The 11,793-nt window shown below is 41.3% G+C and overlaps 1 protein-coding gene across 1 annotated transcript in view; it reads left to right on the top strand.

Moving 5' to 3' along the window:
- The first annotated feature begins 2,437 nt into the window (after positions 1-2,437).
- The window catches only part of LOC104469223 (BPI fold-containing family C protein-like), a 15,413-nt gene continuing 6,057 nt past the window's right edge, over positions 2,438-11,793 (top strand). Inside the window, exons 1-9 of the mRNA XM_010083663.1 lie at positions 2,438-2,543; positions 2,931-3,042; positions 3,153-3,281; positions 4,726-4,881; positions 5,689-5,752; positions 6,555-6,615; positions 7,548-7,639; positions 9,983-10,156; positions 10,650-10,703. Coding sequence (XP_010081965.1) covers positions 2,438-2,543; positions 2,931-3,042; positions 3,153-3,281; positions 4,726-4,881; positions 5,689-5,752; positions 6,555-6,615; positions 7,548-7,639; positions 9,983-10,156; positions 10,650-10,703 — 948 coding nt within the window. The remainder of the gene's footprint in view (positions 2,544-2,930; positions 3,043-3,152; positions 3,282-4,725; positions 4,882-5,688; positions 5,753-6,554; positions 6,616-7,547; positions 7,640-9,982; positions 10,157-10,649; positions 10,704-11,793) is intronic.

Raw genomic sequence — 11,793 nt, 5'->3', positions numbered from 1 at the left:
CTGTCTTTGTTAACTTTTGCTGAAAGTTCTATCTAAGCTAGGTGGTACTCCATTAGAAGAACCATAAAAATGTTAAAAGAATATGATGAGGATAAGCTGAGATAGTTTTCAGACAATTCAGTTGTTTGTAAATCTTGGAGATCTATATGGATGGAGAAACAGTGGAGCTTTTTGTTTGCTTTGAAGGAACTGCAGAACTTGTGCAAAAAGTTTAAAGGAGAAGTTTATGTAAATGAGGGTGTGATTTTTATTCATCTTCAGTTGCCAGAGATATAAATAATGAAATTATTATGCATGTGACTCCTGTGGTGAATGTTAGATCTGTGTAAAGTATGAGTATTTGTTGACTGACTTTACAAATGTCTCTACCCTTTTCTATTCATGGATTGCACAATGAAGTGACTCAGATAATCCAGCAAAGTGCTCCACGCCTGAGGGAATTAGCTTGGTTTAGGTGAAGCTAATTGATTAAATCACCTCTTCGACAAGCCAAGTAGTACTGGTCAGCTAATGTACTGGTTAACTGGATAAGCAAGCAGAAGAAATAGAAAATATTGACTGCAAGGACTTGATACTATATATTCGCACCACATATATACACTATTGTATATGTATACTATAATACAAATATTACATAATTTATGGGTTTCTGTATCCTGAGCAATTTCAGAACAGATGGGCCTAGATAGTTGTTCTGTTCATCTGTTCTTCCTAGCAATGGCACATTCATTTCTTTCACAATACAGATCTGGCTATGAGTATCAATCCTGTGGAACTACTGGAATTGAGTTTCTACTGGGGTTTCCTCTCAGGTCCATCTGAAAAGTCAATACCAAAATGGTATGCCACCAAGGCAGCATGTCACCCCGAGCTCAGCACCCTAACACCTGAGCACCCCCACCCAACAGTTTACAGTGCCCTCTGTTTAGTCCCTAAATGAAATTAGAGTGATAGATTTAAGCTGGGGCACCCAAAATAGTTTGGGACATGATTACTGGAGAGGCCACTCCCTGCATGATACTGCTGAAGCTGGCAGCAATTGGCTCTCCTAAAGTTCACAGCTCTTTCCTTTAAAAGACAGGATTGCAGCTGCACAGGGTTTTCCCTGCTGCATCCTCAGCCCTGTGGTCTGGTACAGCAAGGGTCTTTTCTTCAGCCTTCAGAGGAGAGGTATGGTAGCAAATATGTTGTGATTGCTTTTTGATGTAGAGTGGCGTTGGGAGGAGATAGATGTAGCTAAATCTGGCTAAATTAATTTTGAGGTTTTAAGTTATGAGAATTATGCCTATGTCAAAGACACACCTCCTTCCAGTACTTTGTTTTTGTTCTACACATGAAGTGTATTTTTTTTGCCTCACAATTTCTGTCAGTTAAAATTGAGAAGAAGATATTAGTTGTACTAAAAGGCAAAAGTGTTCTGTGGGATTGCTTGAAACTGTTACACAAAAATTAAGTGTCATAATTTTGTGGTTTGCTTAAATTGTGATTATGACTGAAATTATTTTAGGGGGGGTTTGAGGTATATTGTTAGCTCTCATAATGAAACAGCTAGTGAAATATGCAGCAACATCAAAACAGTTATTCAGGTATTATAAGAGAGGCAAATGCCTGCTTATAAATTATTTCATCCTAGCTCTGCAACAGCCCTGTGGTAACTAAAGAATTTTTTTACATAAATGTAATGCTAGAAAAGACACTCTCCTGTATTTTCAGCTGTCCATAATGCAGTGTGGTAGCTGGAAACAAGGAAAACCACAATAATGTGACTTGTTTGCCATTCACACTGTCAACCTCAGACGACAGATAATTCCACAAAGGACTGTTCCCAGCTCTGGGGAAAAAAACAAAACCATTCTCTGATTTTGTTGAGTTTGTTTTTAAAATTCTCCATCAAGGTGGCTTCTCCCACTCTCCCTGGGAGACCTTGCTGGCACCACGAGGTGTGGGGACTCCCCTATTAATTGAAGGATCACCCCACAACCCTACCGTGTTTGGTGACCACTGGTACATAATATATATACAAGGGGTATAGGTTCAGCTTCTCTACCTTGACCAACCTCAGAGGAAGACATCGAATCTTGTAGTTACAGGAGGAAGATGAGCACTCCCCAGAGGGCAATTTGTTATAAGATAGGGTTTTTAACAGGGTTTGTTCAGGAGGATGTATCCCAAGCGCTTTCTCCATTCCCTATAATAGTAAATAAGCTGACTTTTCTTCTCTCCCCCAAGGAGCTCTCTTTCTCTAACAGTCTGTGAAGAACAGGTTCTATTTTCTACAGTTACTGGGCTTTCCACTTTACCCATTCTGGAGGGAAAGCTGGTGTCAGAACAGTTCACTCCAGGGAGGGAAAAGGGAGTATAGCCACCATGTGACATAGTATGAACTGCTACTATCATTATAAATATTTTTTAACAGATCCTGTAAAAAACAAGGAAGATGGTGAAGATTTGCTGTTCTATCCTCCTCTTAAGCTTGCTCAGTGGACAGCTCAATGCTAACCCTGGAGTCAAAGTGAGGATCACACAGAAGGGGTTGGAATATGGTATGTGTGATATTTTCAGGATCTGGTGGTGGCATTGCATTGAATCCTGGTATGACAGATATCTTGGGAAGCAATGGAAGTTGAAGGAAATAACCTGATCACAGCCTATAAAGAAAAGGAAAGTTTAAGAGCGCAATATAGCAGATACAGTAAGCTGCTTGACAGCATTGTACATCAGATCAAGGTTCATTTGATTTCAGATATTGAATCAGTAAGTTCATCTCTTGCTGTGACTAGGAGTGAGATCTGAAATAGCACATCTGGGTCTCAAATGAGATACCTTTTTCTTTCTGATCTGTGTCCATCCCATCTCCTAAGTCAGAAGCACAGAATATAAACTCCCAGGCAGTATCAAAGGCAACTGAGCTGATCACTGTTTTCCTGTAGCCAAGGAGGTCGGGCTGGAAATCCTGAAGCAGAATATGGAGAAGGAGCATTTCCCTGATTTGAATGGCTATGAAAAATTTGGGCTTGGTAATGTCAAATACAACATCTCAAGGTAAGTATTCTCTTAGGGGGAAATTTGTGTTTGACTGAAATTTGAATCTTGTTTTGTGTTCACCCTGACTTATGGAATACTAACTTTTTCTTATCTCCCTTATGCTCTAGAATACACGTCACTGCTGTTGAATTCCCCAGTGCTTCCATCTCCCTCATACCTGGAACTGGGATAAAACTGCTGATTGGAAATGCTTCTCTAACCTTTGATATGAATTGGAATATAAGGACCTGGATGTTGTACGTACAGCCTCATCTGTCCTGGAATTTTTCTTTTTGCAAAAATGCAAAATTTAGTTTTTCTTGTGACCTCTTCATGGCAAAGGTGCTCTTTAACAGTTAGTAGCAGTAACCCAAGAGTACAGACCAGTCTTTCTCAACAGGTCTGCCGGTGGGAGACAGCTCCTGCCCCCTCATCCATGAGCACTGATAAAGAGCCCATAGCTGAGAAGCCCCTCTGCAAATGGTAAAGGATTGATGTTCTATCTGAATGCTATCATTGTCCAGCCTACAAGCTAATGACACATTTAGAAAAGTTGTCATATGGTGAATCATGGGCCATTATAAGAAACCCTCCCAGTGCAGCTACAGTGTTAGAAACCCTGTGCCATGCCTCCAAGAGATACAGTTCAAAAGCTGATGGAAAAAATGCACAAGAAAATGGCAATATCCTTAGAGCAGGCTCCACACCTTCCTAGTCCCAAGCTGCTTCAGTGGAGAGAAATCCCTCCTCCTCTTCCCCACAAAGCACATTACCTGTATTCATAAACCGACTGAATTACAGCAGGCTCTGATTTGCCTTTCTGGGCTTCTGCTGTCAGGGAGAGTGAGGACCAGCTGCTTGCAAGAGGAGGGGAGCCAGGAGCTGAGGGTGGTGGCATGGCAGGATGGGCAGTGCCCTCACTGGCAAGTACCCAAGAACAGGCAAGCAGAGCAGGTCAGTGGCTGTGACCAGAAAGAACCACCAGTCCAGATTGCCAGGCAAGTCCATAGTGAAGAGGCAGATCTGAGGCAAAGCCAGGAAGCCAAGCCAACAAAGCACCATCAAGATTAACCAAGTACAAAGTCACATATAGATCTTTGCTTGAGCCATGTTGTAGGTACACCTGAGCTCCAATGCAGCTCATAAACCAAGGGTAGAGACCCCCAATGCAGCTTTTCACAGCTCTTTCTCACAACCAGTGAGAACAAGTTATGAACAACTTGATTTGAAAAAATACAGCTTCACCATACTGGAGCTGGCCTTGAGCATGGACTGTCAAACCCCTGGGAGGGGTGGGAAAGAGGACATGAAGCCCATTGGGGCACTCTAAGCCCTGACATGGCTTTGTATGGACCCTCCCCAAGCACCACTAGATTAGAACCCAGTACAGCTCTCTGGCCCTATCTTGTATCAGGCATATCCTAGTTTCCTCTGCTGAGGGTGCAGGTTTGGTAACTGTTAAGAAAAAGCTTTACAAATAATTATCTACTTTCCCAAATCCATCATTTTCCAGAATCTGTGTAGAATACTTTATTCTTTGCAGACATACTAGTTTATTTTCACTATGACTAATGCAGTAAAAAGTATTCGGAAAAAGAGCTTCATCTTCAGTGAACAGAAAAGTGTCCATTTGAGAATTGAGTCTTGAACGTTCATTAAAAATAATTTTTTCAGTTATTTCTTTATTTTTACTTTATGCAGCAAAGACAGTGGGAGAAGCACAGTGTACATTTCAAAGGTGTTTGTTACTGCAATCTTTTCAACACCCCTGAATAATATGGGTCATACATCAATATCACTTACCAGCTGCCGAACAACTTCTGGTGATATAGACATCAAATTGCACGGAAAAAGTGGGTAAGTGGAAGCAATCTGTAAATACTCTGGGAGAAAATAACTGTCAATGAATGGCACAAAGACAACTTCACAAAATAGGGCACCTGTTTTGGCATCTATAGGCACCACAAGTGAGAATCAGGGCCCTAGTCCAGTGTTAAAATGGCCAAATTTGACCATTGTCCTTGTATTTGTGCCCACTGTCCCTCAAGTAGAGGATAAATACAGCACTTCTGCTCAGCTCAAACAATACCTTGTGCTTCTTCAGCACCCAGTTCTTTCCAAATATTGCTCTACTCTTCGACTCTAGGTAGAAAGTTACATGCTTGTACTATGCTTTAAGCACTCCTAGTCACATTGCTGTCAAAACTGAACAGAACCAGACTGCTGTTGTGCCTCTAGTTACAACCCTGTGCAACATGATTTCATTGTTTTCTTGTACTTCTTTCACTGTCTGAATATAACTCTTGTCACCTGTTTTCAGGTCTGGTTTTTTGTTTGTTTGTTTGCTTGGTTTTACTTGTATTGGAAGTTCCTCGTGCAGAGACCACTTATTTATTCTGTGTTTGTACATACATGATGGTGGTAATATGAAGAATTCCTTATTCGTAAAGATTAATCTGCCCAGGCTAATTGCTGAGATTGTTGGGGTGAAATTATCTCCTTTTAAATGGTGGCTCTCTGATAGCTGTTACATTTCAGAAAGCTCCCTTGTGTACTAGAATATCACACTCAGAGGCCATTAAGTTCATGTTCTGCAGAGATATCTGATTTCCTATTAATGACTGTAGTACTTGACCCATGAATTGCTTTCTTCCTTTCCTCTAGCTTCCTGCATAACTTCTTTATCAAGTATCTGAAGAAGCCCATTCACAGGAGCTTGTTCACTAACGTAAGCCTTTCAAACTGTGTAGGGGAGGGGTTTAAGGAACATGACTTTCACAAGTCAGTGCTGTGAACTTGGCAAAGGAAGAACTAGAAAAATAACATAGTCCTGTTCTGGCCTGATCAGCACAGTCACTATTTTGCCAGCCAGAAATGCTTCTAGATAAAGTGCCAAGTTCATGGCTAAGATATTAACTGGTCCACAGCTGGGTTTAACCAAGGCAGCAGTAGGGAGGGAAAATGTAGTTATTTTCCCTTTCCAGTGCAGAATAAGTCTCTGCCTGTGTACCTACAGGCATCCCGGGTATTGGGTAATTTTTAAACTCAGCAGACGAAACATATATTATTAGGTGATGCATAGAGATGTTGCAGTACATCACCTGATAGCATGACATATTTAAACTTCATCATATCAAATAGGTGATGAGTTCTGATGGCCAAAGGCTTCTGAGAGGAGACAGAGCTTGAGATGGCTGTGATTCTGCCCAAGGACAGATCTTTCCTGTGAGATCAGTGTGAGATCTGTCTCTTTCTTGAGCTATTTAAGGCTGTGGTTTTGTCACCCCCATCAGGCTGCCTTTGTCAACTTCTCACTTTGTTGCCTAAAGGCAGCTCTGACATAGGACATTCTTACATTAAACCAATAGAAGCCTTGGGGAACCAGTTAGCTGAAGAAAAGATAGTTTAGGTGTTTTGACAAACAAATGCTGCAATGTGTGTCACATAAGCAGACAGATTTGGTAGCACACAGGCGAGAGGTGCTTACAGGTCCACGCTAATCAGGCAATAACTTGTGTGCTTTTATACAGTCATGTCCCAACATCAGATCTGGGATCCAGTGGATAGATGAAGACCTCCAGTCACTGAATGGTGAGTCACTAGTGATCTTTTCCTTCTGCTTTTTCTCTCCTGTTCAGTGAAATTCTGCAGCTTCATTAACAGCTGGTCAGCAAAAGCCTCCAGGAGTGGTATCAGACCCTTTGATCTGCCTTCTCCCTTGCTTACCGGACCACAATTAAATAAAGGGACTTGTACTTGGACAAGAAAATGATATTTCTGAGAAGCCAAGGACGTGGGAGCAATTCTCAATTTGCAAATGTGGCAGTGTGCACCTCTATTGTCAGAAATACCACGTAGAGGCCACACAGCACTGATGCAAAGGCAAATTTCCCTCCCATGCTGAGAGTCCTCCTGCACACATGGCACTTTACAAGCTGAAGCCTGCTCTCCTGGCTTGCCTGGAAATCAAAGTTTTACTTGCCTATTTAACAGACTTGCCAAAGGCAAAATGAAAAAGCTACTTTGTAAAAAAGTTTCTCACTTTTAACCATTTTGGGTTAATTTGCAGGTGTTTAAGGCATCCAAAGCACTAGGCAGATACTACGTGCAAAACACAAGTACCTGAGCAGATCAGGTACCCACCTTTCTGGGAAAGCATTTCCAAGTTAGAGGCACTCTGGATGTTCTCGGAACTGCTTGACAAGAAATCCCAACACCTCCTCATGCCCTGAAGCACTCGCATGGCCATTTCCCTTTTTTTTTTTTTGTTAGACCTAATTTATTTTTCCACAATGAGAAAACATAAGACAAACTAAAGAAGGTGCTTTAAAGACGATGCCAGTAGAAACATCAAGCCTTAGGTCAGAATGCATGTTAGGAGGTCCCTGGTTGTGTTTTTCCCTACTCTTTAAACAACTTGTGTCATTCTGCATCAGGAAGTGACTTAGTTTTAAATACACATAAAATCCTTTGTGTGTGTTTTGTAATAATGGGTATTTTGCCTTATCTACCACCCTCTACAGTCATAATGCCAATTGATGATTTGGCTGAAGTGGACTACTCCTTAAGTAGCTTGCCAGCAGTGTTCAAACCATTCATTGACCTGGACTTGAAGGTAATTGCCTGTAGTGCTATTTGCCAAGATTGCTGTGGTTTTTCTTATTGTATGATTCACTTTTTAAGATGAACATGGTTGCTGTTCTGAACATTAAGACTCTGTATCTGAGAAGACAGACATTTCAAAGCACTATTGCATTTGTTATTAGAATAATTTTTAACAATCCTGTTGTAAAATGAATTATTTAAAAGCCACATCCTTTTATTTTTTAAAGTGATGTTGAGTTGATTATAGCAGAGAGCAGTAAAAGTTGACTAAGCAAGTTAGAAGTAAAAAGAAAAAGGGGAAGGAGAGAAAAAAGGTATGCAACTTTATCCTCTCACTGTTGATTAATATCTGGGACTTCATTGTTCAGTCAGTCAGGGGAAGATTTCTACACATTGCACTAACTAGATGTGTCTGCTGTCAGATGAGAAAGGAAAAGAAAGAGCAAGACTATAGGAGCCTCTGGCACCTTGAATGGGAAGAGAGAACACCCTTCAAAAAGCATGGAAGCCCAAGGAGTGCTGCTGAGTTTGAAGGCCTGAAAGTTTCTTTCAAATAAAGGAAGAAATATCCTTATGTATTGAAACTAAAATCAGACTAGTTCCTAATTCTAGAATGATTTGATTATCATTCTGTGTAAGGTGATTTGGTTGAGGGTAGTTATTGTGATCTAAGATCCTTAACTAAGTTCAAGATGCCTTATGCTAGGTTCTCTACAAAGGTACAACAAAAAGACAGTCTTATCACAAAGATCTTATAAGCTAAGTATTAACAAGAGACAACAGGGAAATAAGAGAGGCAGGAACACAAAGGAACAGTAAGTCAGCATCAGTCAGTAAGGTAGAGAATAGTCTTGGTACAGATAAGCTTCTGTCAAGCTCTGCTGGGTATTGTAGCAACTAGATTTTAAGCAGGGACTTGAGGTAGACTAAAGAGGTAACGTCATGGCTGTTGACAAGAGCTACTCTTCCATATAAGATGCAATGTGGGGAAAACGATACAAAGCAAGTGACTGGTAAACCCAGCAAGTGAGGATTGAATGGGGAGGTCATCAGCAAAGGGACTCAGCACTTTGTAAGCATTTTGATAGTCCTTAAAAGGCAACATGAAATTAAACCTAAATGGGGAAGAGTTGAGAAGATAGACACACAGAACACATTTGAGATTAAACAGAAAGGAGGAACTAATAAAGGGGTTATAAAAAAATCTTAACCTCTGAGTACCTTTCCTCACTTTAAATTAGTTTTACCTTTCTGCTTCATCTGGATGCATTTGGAAGTATTAGGTCTGGAAGCCTTGGCTAATATAATGGGTAATGCAGAAGACAACACAGGTGTTTTTAGAATTGCCTGACGTATTTTCCCTTTCTCTTGTAAGCATTCTTTTGTCTGCACAAGTTACCAGCTTGCTTCTGGGTAGAATAAGATGCTGATTTTGACCTAGAAAGGCCTCTGGTTTTAGGGATCCATCTTGTAATTGACACCATTGGAAAGATCTAGACATCAGCTCTCAGATTTAAATTCCTGGAGATGAGGAAAGGAGAAAATAAGATTTTTCAATAAGGAGGATCCTTAGCCATGTTCTTCATGCAATATATAGACTCTTAATTAAGAGGCTTTGTTTTCAGAGATGGTAAACTGTCTTCAGTAGATGATCAGGATCTCAAAAGATAGACCTCAGGTGTCAGATGAAAAACTGAACATGGGCCGGCAGTGTGCAATCACGGTCCAGAAGGCCTCCCATATGAGGACAGGCTGAGAGAGTTGGGGTTGTTCAGCCTGGAGAAGAGAAGGCTCTGGGGAGACCTTATAATGGCCTTCCAGTACCTGAAGGGGGCCTACAGGAGAGATGGGGAAGGACTTTTTACAAGAGCATGTAGTGACAGGATGAGGGGTAATGGATTTAAATTGGAAGAGGGCAGATTTAGACTAAGATATGAGGAGGAAATCCTTTACTGTGAGGATGGTGAGGCACTGGAACAGGTTGCCCAGAGAAGCTGTGGATGCCCCATCCCTGGAGGTGTTCAAGGCCAGGCTGGATGAGGCTTTGAGCAACCTGGTCTAGTGGAGAGTGTCCCTGCCCATGGCAGGGGGGTTGGAACTAGATGACCTCTAAGGTCCTTTCCAGCTCTAACCATTCTATGATTCTATGATCTGTGAAGATGTCCAATCTCTGGAACTTGTCTTCACCATTTGCTTGAAAGCATTGAGGCTTCAGAGTGTACTACAAAGCCTATGTACTTATTGATACACCAAATGAATAGCTTGAGCAAGGGAGAGAAAAGTTAATTTTCTGCAGTCACTTTAAAATCATATTTTGATTCTGATTTATTTTATTTCTGCCAATACCTTACAGGGGACAGTCTACACAGCTGGAAACTATACTGACCCTCCCTATGTGGCAGCTCCCTTCACTATCCCAGACCAAAGCAACTCTATGCTCTACCTTGCCTTCTCTGAGTATTTCTTTCAGACCTCCTCATTTGCTTACTACATAGCAGGGGCCTTCAACATCACCATTACTGAGGAGGTGAGTAGGTACCAAATACTGGCAACTTTGCTACAAAAGAGAAGGTTTTTGTAGACCTGAGGCATAGAGTTTTCTGACATGGACAAGGGATCTACTCTGGAGAATTTAGCAGCCTCAGTGGCTGTTTTCTGAGGGGTCTTCACAGACTTAAAGTACTACAGGAGCCATGGAAGCAAAGCATATATCAAAGTACAGTAGCTGCAGCTTGGAGGCTAGCAGACTTCCTTAGCCTGTCTTCAGGAGGTTCACGAAGTCCCAAAACCTACAGATTGCAGCCCAAACTGTAATGATATTAAGCATTTGCTTTCCCAGGAAGTATTTTGGCATGTATTATTGGGAATCAACTTTAAGTACACTTTGTTCTCAGAAATATTCTTAAGGTACTAAAGGTATAAAATAAAAAATTCATTGAAATTACAGTAATAATGCATTTAAACAAAAGCTGACCATGAAGGTCAAATCTGGTAAACTTTATCTTTTTTTTTTTGTCCAGACTTGCAGCTATTTTAATATAAGCACAGAGATATTTGGCAGTATCATCCCTGAGGTGAGTATCATTACTTCCATGAACTTTTAGGAAATCACCCCGTGTGGGTGTCGGACACCACACTACTGGTGTATCCCAAAGGTTTGTAGGGCCAGCAGGGCTCTTGCACTGGAGAAGTGGGCACACATAGCCTCATAATGGCAGAGCAGATGGGCTTTGTCACCTCCCACCCCCACACTGAGTTGGATGACTTGCACTGTTACCAAACTTGGCCCATAATCTTGCACATCAGTCTTTACTATGAGACTGTGCCAAAGCCACAGCTGTCCCCACCTAAAGCCAGCTCTGGGCAGGAAAAACCTTCCAGCCATGAGTCCTGCTTTGAGAGACTTCTGAGAGGGCCTCAGCTCAGAACTCCTTTCTTCTGCCAAAACCTGCATAATTGTCTTTGCTTCATTGCTACCTTGTGACTGACTATCAGAAAGGAATCCAGTAAAGATCTGGAAAGGGACTATAGTGGCCACATGCAGGAAACTGAGCTAACAGATGGGCAGGAAACATTACATCTATGGAACAGGCAGGCAGATGCACAGGATTTCCTTTTTTTTTTTTTTTAAGTGGAGGAGATGAATATAACAGGACAGAGAATATGAGCATGCATGTCTTCCACCAGCCTTCTCAGACAGACTGAGAAACCAAAAATGAGCGTAAGAGAGCCTAGGCCTTGAATGCCAAGGATGGATGAAATTGGACTTGTGGTTCAAAGAACTTCACATCCTTGTTTGCTTCCCAGATGATATTAAGGTCCTTCCTCAGAAATCTGAGAATATACCAAGGGCAGTCATCATATAGTGTTCTCCATAAAATGCCATGAGCATTGATGCTAATATTCCACCCTCTCTGTTTTAAGTAATGAACTTGGTGAACCTACTGGCTCTTCAGGCAATGGACAGAGTGAGGCTCCTCTGAGGACAGTCCAGAGCAGGAACCTGTCTCATGAGATGAGTGAATCTCAAAGGGAATGACTCGAGCTCTTTTATTGTGTGACTTAAAGGTCACATTCATGTTCTATTACTTTTCTATGTTCACAAATTAGTATTTAATTTCTCTGAAAGTGATACAGAAGAAATCATATTCCTAGAGCAGAAGG

The sequence above is a fragment of the Pterocles gutturalis genome, unplaced genomic scaffold, assembly GCF_000699245.1.
Source record: "Pterocles gutturalis isolate BGI_N339 unplaced genomic scaffold, ASM69924v1 scaffold32966, whole genome shotgun sequence".
Taxonomy (NCBI): Eukaryota; Metazoa; Chordata; class Aves; order Pterocliformes; family Pteroclidae; genus Pterocles; species Pterocles gutturalis.
This window is presented reverse-complemented; position numbering and strand designations above follow the sequence as displayed.